We start from the raw sequence: 11,349 nt of genomic DNA, 5'->3' as shown, positions 1-11,349 counted from the left end.
AAAAACCCTTCGATATCTACATGCATTATTTATATAAGTGGTCTCCTACCTCTGACTCCCTGTTGCATCTCTTGTCTGAAGTCAGGGTCTATATTTAGAGGGCAAAGTCCTGTTTGCAGCAGGGTCTGACTGCATAATCACTGGTGTATGGAATTAGCATTATGTAATTAGGTTATCCCCTGTGCCTCAGGACGTGTTCTTCTGGACCTAATATAAATCTATTATAAAGTTACTCTGGGCTGGCAGGTAGGGAAGGGGGCAAGAGAAAATGCAGCAACCAGAGAAGTGTGTAACAGGCCGGTTGAGCTAACAGGCAGGTTGCAGGTATGTGCTGAGCACTCGAGAGCTCCTGAAAATGAAGAGTTACGTAAATTTAAATGTTTTAATTCTTTTAATCTAAGTCTAGGGAGTAGCATGAAGCAAACACTGGACCTCTTCTTCTATGCCCTTCTCACATCCCAGAGCAACCCTACTCCCTCCCAGCTACCCCGGGTCTGGTTCTGGCCTATTCAGCTCCTCAGCTCCGGTGCCCACCCTTAACCTTGGTGGAGTCTACACAGACAGCAGGGAAATTACATCCCATAATCCCAGCTTTTTTTCAACAAAACCTACTCCCAATGCTTTTGGAGAGGCAGTAGTAACTTAAAGCATTTCCTGGCACTGAGCTAACTCTGTTTTGGCCCCCTAAAAATTAGTCCCATGTGGGTCTTTCTTTAGCAGCTAAAGATCCAGGACTGCATGACACATGCCTATGGAAAATTCTTTGAGAGGCAGTGCGCTCACACCCAGCAGAGATATTGTTTATGAGTCGATGGGTTCTGTGTAGATGCGGCCATATTTTACTGTCCAAAGGAATCAATTAATTAGTGCCTTGCCAGTCCCCCCCCCACCGGATGCTGCTTGGCTGAGCGCGAGCGGCTGAGATAGATGTGCTCGGCCAGCTTGCTGGTCTTGTTAACAAGCCTCGTCATAAAGATGAAGATGATAAGGGCAGCGAGGAAGCCCTGGTGGCCTGGAGAGGGTGGGGGTGGGGGCTTGCGGAACCTGGCCCAGCAGTCTGTAGGACAGCACTGACCCACGATGCTGCTCCGTGCCATGCCCCATTCTCCCCTTCTGGGGCGTTCATGCTGTGGCTTGGATAATTCTCACTCCCCTCTCCTTCCCCGAATTTTCCCTTTTCTTCATCAAGCCTTCGATTTTTAAAAAGTCCCTTAAAAAATACATAAACCTCTGTCTACGAGTGCCCCTCTTGCCCTCTGCCGCGTTTGTTCAGGGATCTGCCGCCGCCGCCGTTTCCTTCCTCTGCAATTCTCCCCGTGGTTCATCTCCGGCTGGTCTGGTGCTCTCTTCCCTCCTGTGGCTCTCTCTCTGGCTTCACAGTTGCTTTTTCTACCAAGTTGGTGCTGACTCAGGACCCAAGGAGCTTATTAAAAAAATAATACAAATCCCCCCTGGTTATCTCACTGCAGAGTGAACACCCCTACGTAAGCCAACCCCAGTGGGGGGATACCTTGGATATAATTGCTGGTTTGGGTTGCAGCACTTAATTATGTTTATTCTCACCGATGTGCATACTTAACAGAGAGATATTGATATTAAAGGGCAAGGGGGAATTAATTTTACTTTTATAGTCATGTATTAAAAGCAGAAGATGATCTGAGTCTCCTTTAAAGGGGCCAATATAGGGAGGAGGGAGAGAAAAAGAAAAGGAGGGGGAAGGGAGAAATATGACTGAAGGCGAACAAAGATCTTTGCCTGAAGAAACAATGTAATACTAGACAGAACTATAAAGTCTGGGAATGTAAGAACCAGGACTCTCCCAGCTTCCCCCATTTGGAATCCTGTCCCCGGCACTGCCTGCTGAAATCCCAACCCTGACTACACAGCAGCATTCAAAGAATTCATGCAATTATCCGGATAATTGTAGGGGGACAGAGGGAAAGCATTTCTCTTTTATTGTCTGATCCTCTCTGGTGTCTTTGCAGAAGAGGGGGGTGTATGGGATATAGAGTAAAAGGAGGTGGTAGGATCTCCCAATATCACCCTATCCCCTACAAGATGGCTACTCCTAAACCAAAGAGGTCTTAGGCGGGAGCTTACAGATACTGGAACCTACTGAAGAAGGGATAAGCGAGTTTGAAGGCCTCAGTAAAACAGTTTCATTTTTGAGGAATTTGCTTGGCTTCACTTTTTTCTGCATAGACCTGTCTCATCTACGATTGTAATTACCACAAGTAAGCAAATAATAGACAATTATAGGGGTGTCCATAATATCATTTATTTTATAGCCTCACAAGACATGATTAGAGTTAATGTCGGTGGCTCTATTGGAGCCTGGGAGGCAGCAAGAAGTGAGGTAGAATGGCCCCTCTAGTCTTTCTTGTTCCTATTTTTATGTGTGTGTGAATCTCCAGAAATCCCTAATTCTCTAAATCTCATCCCCAGATGTCTTAAGAGAAATCTTTAGGATTTTAGGGGCTAAGAACTCAGAGAAGGCCAAACAACAATTTGATATTTAAATCTCCTGTTTAGTCTCAGGAGCAGTGATCTCTGCTTTCCCCAACGCCCCACAATCAAGGCCTTTGCTCTCTGCTTGGTTCAAGACCTCTAGGGCCGCAGAGACTTTGCAGGTGAGGCCAGCGGGAGGAAAAGAGGGTCTTACCAAAAAGAAGTTCATTGTCATCTCTGACTGGGCACTGGGCCCAGAGTGAAGCCCCTTTGACCCCAAATTGGCCTTCTTTCCTGAACCCTCCTCCCTAAGGACATGTGGATGGGGGGTGGGGGGGTGGGCAGAAGCCAGGCTATAGCTGTGGAGATCATTTGGGGTGGGGATGGGAAAAGAATTTTAAAAAGTATGTATTTTGTTTCTGGGATTCAAAAGACCAGAACAGAAGACTGTGCGAGAGAGAGAGGAAGAAGAGATTACAGTAAAGAGCTAGGCAAGAGAGAGTCAAGGAAAACCATGAAACCAGCAAGCACGAGGGAAATGAATGAGTGAAAGAAAGGGATTGAGAAGGTGTGGGAAAGAAGCAAGGAAATAAAAAGGGAAAGGTGGCGGGGGGGGGGGGGGAAAAGGACAGAAGGGAAAAAAAGGAGGGGGATGAAAAAAGGAAAGAAAAGAGAGATATGAAAGAGAAAGGAAGGAAGGAGGGAGGCAGAAGCCAGGGCCCGCCTGGGCTCTCACTCTGCCTGGCTGCCTGCAGGAGTCTGGGTGGGCGGGGGGCTCTGACAAAGTGAAGGTCAAGTTAGCATCCTACCTTATATGGAAGGTGACGGTCCTCCATTTCAGTCTTTCTTTCTGCCAAGATCTTGTAAACACTGAATTCTTTGGGGTCTTAAGAAAGGGGACCCCCCTCCTTCCTTTATTGGGGGTGAGCTCCGCTGGCTAGCTCACAGAGAAGTCTACTAATGAAGACTGCGGGGAAACTTTTCTCTCCCTTTCTCTCTCTGGCTCCGCTCCTGCCAGCTGGGGCCCCCTCCCTCCCTCCCTCCTTCCCTCCCTCTCTCCCTCCTTTCTCCACCCAGACGCCTCTTTTCTCTCCACTTCTCTCTGTCCACCGGGTCTCTCGCCTCTGTCTGCGACTCAGGACTCCGTCTCTCTCCACACCCCCCCTCTCCCCTACTGCAGACTTCTAAATCCGTTCCATTCCACCACGCAGCGGAGCAGGACATTAGAATTGGAGAGAAAAGTAGCCGTCACAAAGAAAAGTTCATTTACAGCTTACATTTCTATTACGGTTTCCTTCCGAAAACAAGGCGGTCGGCTCGGTAAGGAGAAGTGAGGCAGCGCGGGGGCGGGATTGGGGGATGAGGAGGCAGGAGACTTGGATTAATTGATTTCTCAGAACCAGAGGCTGAAAGAAAGCGCGAGACACAGGAAAGCGAGAGAAAGGCGTTTTAATCCTGTAACTAGCAAAGGAGGCTGCCCCCGGGGCTCCAGAGCGGTGCCCGGGCGCTGAACCCACTCCGCCTAGGCAGTGGGTGCGGAGCAAAATCGTGTATTAGATGTGTGTTGGTTGGAGGGGTGGGGGAGAGGCAGGGATGGAGGGAGACGGGGAGAGACGGTACAGCGACGCTGCAGCTGGCCCGCCTGAGGGAAAGCGAGCTCCCGAGAGGCGAGAGGCGGCCGCGCCCGGGCTGCGGGCAGCGGACAGGCTCAACCTAAGGCTCTGGGAGCAAGGAGCCTGAAGTGGAGCCCTTGATCCTTCCCCTCCAGGGGGTCCTAGGGGTGAGGCCGAGATAGAGGCGGAGAGAGGAAGAGTGTGAATGTGGCGTGGGGTGCCCTTTTTCCTGGACCTCACAGCTTGTTTTCACCGCTCCACGCCCCAGGAGCCCCTTTCAAGTCTAACCATTGCTTTGTAAATGGGGATTTTAATGGCACGAAGGGAAGGATGCTCAGAAGCAATGGTGGGGGCTTCTGGTTGAATCCGATGTCCCACAAACCCCTAATTGTTGTTGCCTCCACCCTTCTCAACTGGAAGCCAGCCTCTGGGATCCGTCCCCTCCCTTGTACCTATTTAGTTGAGGGCGCCTAAGGGACCGGACTGGGGCCTAAGGCCCAGGTTAGGAAAAGCCAGGAGCGGTGAGGGTGGTCAGTGGAGCCCGCCCACCCCATGTTCTGATAATGAAAAACATAGGGGAGGATTTGATGATTTCTGCTGGTGTTAAGGACCCTCGCTTTCAAACACAGCATCTGACCCTGAGATCTAAGGTGATAATTGTCTCTCCCACAAACATTAATCCAGGCAAAGGTCCTACTGCAGGGCTCAAGGGGTTGAGGGGGTGGCCAGGGCACAGACATTTGCTGCCAGGAAGGGAGCAGGCGGCCCTCCTGGGTGTTATCTGAGTTCTGAAGAGAGTATTTTAAAAGGTCCAAATGGACTGGGCAGGCCCTTTCCGAGGTGGCCCTCGGCTCAAGGAAGGAGAGCTCCCGGAAACAAGGGCATTTAGGAGCTGGGACATTGCCCCATCGTGTGGGGAAAGCCTGAGACAACCAGACCTCATGCTGCAAAATGTGTTTCATATCAGAATGTGTTTCCTCTCCGTGACGGAAAATGGTAGTGGCTTGGGAGATTTCGGGACTTGCAGGGAGTGGGGCAGGGTCAGACACGCTGGTGGAGGCGGAGGCCGGGGTCTGATTGAGGGAGGGTGGAGGAATCCGAGGGAACAACATTGGGAAGGTATCACCCCAGCCCATTTCCTCAGAGAGGCACACACAATGGGCCCCAATATTGAAAAACACCAGATGATCTGTTTCTAAGGGACATAAACAGGCCAAGCAGATGCAGGTTAATAAAACCCGCAAAAGCCCAGACAGGAACACTTAAAATGCCCTAGAAACAAAACACACCGTGACAAATTCTCATCCAACACACAAGTACATGCCCCGGAATGTTCCCAGGCACAAAGAGGCCTTCCCTAAGTCGGGTCTCCGCCCGTGGACACTCAGGTGTGCCTGCCCCGCACGCACAAAGCACAAAGCTGTGCGCTCTCCTAAACCCACCAGAGAAACCCCTGGTGGGAGGAACAAGCACTCGGCTGCACACACACCCCACAGAGCCAGGCCCGTGTCTCCTGAGCCTCAATAATGCACGATCCATACCCAGAGATAAAAGTCTAGACAATAGATGGCTGTTTATGACAACGAGGCTTTCCAAGATTGGGGCCAGCGATAAATCTCTGGCGAATCTTCCTGTAACTCAACTTCTGGCCCTCGTGCCCAGAGACCGCAGAGAGGAAAGCAGCAAAACGGAGAAGACTTTTCAAGCATGAGCAGAAGGCGACTTCCACACTGGGGCGAGGGAGTGCAGGCGGCCACACTGGCCCCAGGTGGCGTGTCCACACTGCGGAAGCTTTTGAATCAAACTTCAGAAAACAGGGGAGTTAGGCTCCCGGGCTCTGGAAATAGGGTGAAATGTGCAGGCAGATGGGAGGGCCTGGAGGCTGGAACAGACCCACAGCATTCTGGCTGCAGGCAAGGGGTCTTTTTTATTGGTGACTGAATCTCCTTGCTATGTGTCACCTGAATTCTTTCTCTCTCCTTTTCCTTTTTGGATTGATGGGCTGTTCCCTTTTGCATTTTCGACCCAGGCATCTGATTACAAGTAAAGAGCCACTGAGTTGATCTCATAAAAATGCCGAGAGCTCACTTTGATCTGGAGAACTGGGTCCGAGCCTAAGTAGGCGCTAAAGTCCCGGAATGGTGTCCCGTCCAACCGGGCCTCCGCTCCACCGCTCCACCTGGAGCCCTGAGCCCTGCTCCAGTGGCCCAGCAGGGCCATCCTGAGCAGAAGAAAAAGCATTTTCTGTGCTGCTGCAACTGGGTTGGGAAAACCAAGATCCAAAGGTGGTTGCTCCATTTCCAGCCTGCTTTTAAGACATTTCCTTCATTTCAGAGCATTTGGTGAGGGGGCCAGTGAAACCAGCTCGTAAAATGGGACTTTTATGGGGAGAAATGGGGTCGCATTGCTAGCCTCCTGGGACAATCCCTCCGCTGAGAAAGGTGGGTGGGGCTTCAGAGGAAGAGGAGCTGCCCTTCTCCCTCCCCTGATCCTGTCCAGGGGCCAGCGCAGCAGCATCCATCTGTTTAGGTGGTCTGACTTGGGCTTTGGGCTTGGGGTAATGGCCAGGGCTGAGGAGGGGTGGGGGCCAAGAACCGGCAGTCCTATCCCCTTCTAGTTCCCTAGAGGGGGGTGGGAGGTATCCCCAGTGCAGAATAAACCGCTGGCCTGAAAATCCCCAAGCATACTAAAAGGATTATTAAACAGCCAGTATTGCTCTAAGAAAGAGAAATATGTGCAAAAAGATGCAAGCCGATTTCTAATGAGGGCGCATCCTTGGCAACCCAGCCTCTGAATCGCTGAGAGTGTCCATGTGCTTATTGTTTATCTCTTTATTGATTCAACCCTGCGGGGACCAAATTTATAATTCAAGCCCACCAGAGCTCTACCAGGCCCTGGTTTTCCTCCCAGTTCAAGGTCAGTGGGGTGGGCCCGTTCCCCTTCCACAACCCATTCTAGAGGCCAGACAGCAGGAGGACGTGGTCAAGCTGCAAGGCAGCCTGGGCTGTATGGGGGATGCTGCCCTGGGGTCTCCCCAGCTGGAATGTGGGAGATGCTGCCCCCTTCTGAAGCTGTCTCTGGTGTCCATGTGTGGAAAAGAAGCATGCTGGAGTTCGTAGCCCTGGCCAGGGGCCAGAGTACCTCGGCAGCTGCCCAGACCGCAGCTGCCTTCGAACGGCGAACGGCGGGCAGGCAGTGCTTACTGAGGCCATCAAGAGCCCTGGGGTGGGCAGGATGACCCTTCGGAGGAGGAGGAGGAGGAGGAGGAGGAGGAGGAAGATTTCATGTGAGAGCTGGAACCCCAGGATGGTGGAGGGGCCACAGGCACCTTGAGACCAGAAAGAAAAAGCCACCTCCACTCCAGGCAGTGGGGCTTACTAGGTTCTTGGGAACAGATTTGGGGCCACGGATGGGTCTCATGTTGTGGGAGGTACTGATGCCTTGGGGTGCAGCCTGGGGCAGGCAGCTCAGTCTATGTTTAGGAGCGGTCTAGACCTAGGGCCAGGCAGGGAGGTCGAGGTCCATAGCCCATGTCATGGGCATTTTTGCCAATCAATTCTTTGCTTACCTCAGTGGCAAGGGTCTTTCCTCCTTGACCTCAGCACCAACCTCCAGTTGCTGGGATTTTTTTTTAAGTTGTTGAAAATTTAAGTCAGACCAAAACTCGAAAAAAGAAAAAAAAAAGGAACTTGATGCCTCACTTTTAGGAGGAAGAATATTATTTTCAGAAGCCTCTGTTGGGAGACCCTAGAGTTTCCTGGACATCAACTCCTTGGACATTCTTCTCTGTCTTTCTTTTTTGTTTCAAGGAAATAGAGCTGCCAGCAGCAACTTGCAGCTGCCTGGCTCACTTTTATGGTGGCCCTGGAATAAACTTTGGTGGTCAAATTCAAGTGCTCAGGCCCACAGCTGTCTCCTCACAGGAAGCGCACCCCCTCCCCACTGGCGGCCCTGGCGGTGCAGAATTCGCCTTGGGGGCTTGGGCCCCACGTTGCCCTGGAGGCCAGAATGGGGAAGAAAGCAGGACCCTGGGAGAAAGTGGAAACCCAAAGCTGAGACTCTGAACCCTCATCCACATCTCTGCAAGGAAGAGTGGTATCTCTCACCAACCTCTTGCTGGTTCCTATCACTGTTTGGGGAACATTTTGCCTTCTATAAACTCAGGTTTAATGAGGTCACTATGAACCCCATAAAAGCCATAGTCCATAGTTCCCCATCATTATAATTAAAAACGCTGGCCCCAGCTCACCCTATAAAAGGGGGTAGAAAAAGGAGGAAAAGCAACAGATTTTTCTTTTTGCAGTCCCTTACCGATAGAGAAGTCACCTATAAAAGGGGGTAAAAAAGAAAAAAAAAGGAAAAACAACAGATTTTTCTTTTGGGAACCCCTTAGCAATGAAGCAGTCCAACACTTCTGCAAAGCCTCCTATCTACTTCCTCTTTGCCCTCAGTGAAGATCTAGTCAGGACAAAAAAAGGGCCTTTTAGTCAGCAATGGACGAATGGGCAGAGGGTGCCAGCGTCTTATCCCTGGGTATTCCAGAGCCACCCCAAGAATGAGACCCAGGGTGGAGGCAGTTACACCCCAGATGCTGCTCTAAAGACTGAGCAAATTTGGAAAGGCGGGGGGGGGGGCAGGGGGTAAGAAGGAATAGATTTTGGGGGGTTTTATTTGGGGACAAGGCACTGTGTCTGTGTCCTCCACATCTGGTTCTGGGGCCTCAGTACTTCATCATGCTCAGCAAGGAAAATCAAATCCAAATGATATTTTAAAAATGGAAACAAATTTTAATCCAAATTTGGGTGTAAAGATAATTTGGGTCATTCCTGGCTGTTCCCTGAGTGCAATGAGCCGAGTCTTTTGGGGGCTTCAATTCCTCCCCTCCTACCAGAACAAATCACACTCTGACAGCTCCTCCTTGGATCCAAGGTTGCTCTCTGCTCGTGACAGTTGCACCAGCCCCTTGGACCCAGTCCAGAACCTTTCAATAAAGTGCTTTTCAGCTGACCAATGTGTCCTGTGGTGCCCAGAGGGATGGGAGGCCAGGGAGGGCAGAACCACGGAGGCCACCCCTTGGGCCACAGCCATCCAGAAGGCTGGCAGACCTGGTGGAAGAAGGCAGGGCAGGTCTGAGAAACAGGAAGGCGGCACCAAGGCCTGGCTGCGGCCCCTGGGAGCAGGGCTGGGAGCTTCCACTAGGGAGTGGCCCTAAGCGCTGCCTTGCCTGCCCAGGTTCCTCAGCTCCCTTCCACTGCCCTGCTGGTCTGTCTGGAGACCCGCATCTGGCCACACCACCCACCTCTCAGTCCCAAATCATCTAAGGAGAAGAGCCCCAAACCTAGTCCTGCAACCATATTCTTCCGGAACCCCCCCCCCCCAGGCAGAGGCTGAGCCCCCAACCCAAAGAGAAGATACATGGCACTCATTCCAACCTTTTTCTTTGGGGTTTGAGATTTTAAAAATCCACCGTGGAGGTAGCTTTCTGTGCATTGATTGACAATAAAGTCAGGCATGAAATATTCACCCAGGGCCACTCTCCCATACTAAATATTTAACACAACATTAGAGACGGTTTTTCCCAGACTTTGCCAGGCACCGGCTGGGCGGCTGGCGCACTGCTTTCCACTCCTTTATGACTAATCTAAGTCCCTAGCTGCCGCAGCACAGCGAGCCAGACAAAGTTGGAACATTGGCTTGCTACTGGGCTGCCTCACCTTTGAGAAACTTCAGATACTCTTCTGAGGAGTCTCTCCAAAGGGAAAAGGTAGTCTTGACACCCAGTCCTGATGGGGGGGGGGGGGGAATAATTGATTTATTCCAACTCTTCCAAGTAGGCGCAGGCCCCTCTCCGGTTGGCGGGCTCCGAGTCCCTGAGAGTTGGGGGTGAACGATTAACATCTCTGGCGGGACCAGGCAGGGGGGAAAGAGGTCCTCATCCCCATCCTAGTCTCTGCTGACGGAGGGGGAGGAGGCTAGAACCCCTTGCGTGAGAGCCCTCCTCCTTCCCCCAATCCTGGGGAAAAGAGAGCAGCAGCTAGGAAAAATACATTTACCCCCTCCCAGCCACCGCCCCTGCCCATCCCACCGCCCACCCCACCCTAACCCTCTCTCTCCTCCTTTGCTTGCTCTGTGGAATGGAGAGGAGGGGAGTGAGAGAGAAAAAACGAATACAAATCTGCAATTGATTTTCATAATGTTTCTGCGGTGTTTGCAAACCAATCGCCTGAACGTCCCCATCTTACCTAAGAGAGAACCCCTCCTACGTCCGCGAAGTGCTCCGAACTGATATATGACAATATCTACTTTGGATCACGTGCTCGGGGAGAGAGACTAAGACGGATAACGCGTCATCTCGCCTTCCCAAATTTTCCCCCCTCGCAAGACCGGGTCCAAAACGTCCATCTGGAGCCGGCAGGAGAAGAGAACGATGTTTAACTCGGTCAACCTGGGCAACTTCTGCTCGCCGTCGCGAAAGGACAGGGGCGCTGATTTCGGGGAGCGAGGGAGCTGCGCCTCCAACCTCTACCTGCCCAGTTGCACTTACTACATGCCCGAGTTCTCCACGGTCTCCTCCTTCTTGCCCCAGGCCCCTTCTCGCCAGATCTCCTACCCCTACTCCGCCCAAGTGCCCCCGGTCCGCGAGGTCTCCTACGGCCTGGAGCCCTCCGGCAAGTGGCACCACCGCAACAGCTACTCCTCCTGCTATGCGGCGGCCGACGAGCTCATGCACCGGGAGTGCCTGCCTCCTTCCACCGTCACCGAGATCCTCATGAAAAACGAAGGCTCCTACGGCGGCCACCACCACCCCAGCGCCCCGCACGCAGCCCCCGCGGGCTTCTACTCCTCCGTCAACAAGAACAGCGTCCTGCCTCAAGCCTTCGACCGCTTCTTCGACAACGCCTACTGCGGCGGCGGCGGCGACGCGCCCGCCGAGCCCCCCTGCCCGGGCAAGGGGGAGGCGAAGGGGGAGCCAGAGGTGCCCCAGGCCTCGTGGCCTCGTGTTTTGGGTCAGCCTGATTTTATGTGGAGTTTTATAAGCATTCAAAGGATTTTATTATAACCTACAAAGCCCTCTCTCCCAACGACTCGACTTTTTACGATGGAGAAAGGGTGGGGAGGGAGGGAAAAGGGCTCTTTAGAAAAAGCCGGGTGAACCCCCCCCCTCCCCGTTATCTCCCTCCGTCTGTGAAATTTTTAAAAGCGCCACCATCGCGGGCAATATTAACTTTGATCGTGAACTTAGAGGAGCATTTAATGAAGGATGGGGAGCCGGGCTGCAGGGGTGGGA

General features: G+C 52.3%; 1 protein-coding gene across 1 annotated transcript in view; it reads left to right on the top strand.

Annotated features, from left to right (window-relative positions):
* The first annotated feature begins 10,264 nt into the window (after positions 1–10,264).
* Positions 10,265–11,349, top strand: part of HOXC11 (homeobox C11) — a 2,191-nt gene continuing 1,106 nt past the window's right edge. The window contains exon 1 of the mRNA XM_006757097.2: positions 10,265–11,068. Within this exon, the coding sequence (XP_006757160.1) occupies positions 10,489–11,068 (580 nt within the window). The 5' untranslated portion in view covers positions 10,265–10,488. The remainder of the gene's footprint in view (positions 11,069–11,349) is intronic.

Source organism: Myotis davidii, unplaced genomic scaffold (assembly GCF_000327345.1).
Source record: "Myotis davidii unplaced genomic scaffold, ASM32734v1 scaffold233, whole genome shotgun sequence".
NCBI lineage: Eukaryota > Metazoa > Chordata > Mammalia > Chiroptera > Vespertilionidae > Myotis > Myotis davidii.
Note: the sequence above shows the minus strand (reverse complement) of the source record. Positions and strands in the feature narration are given on the sequence as shown.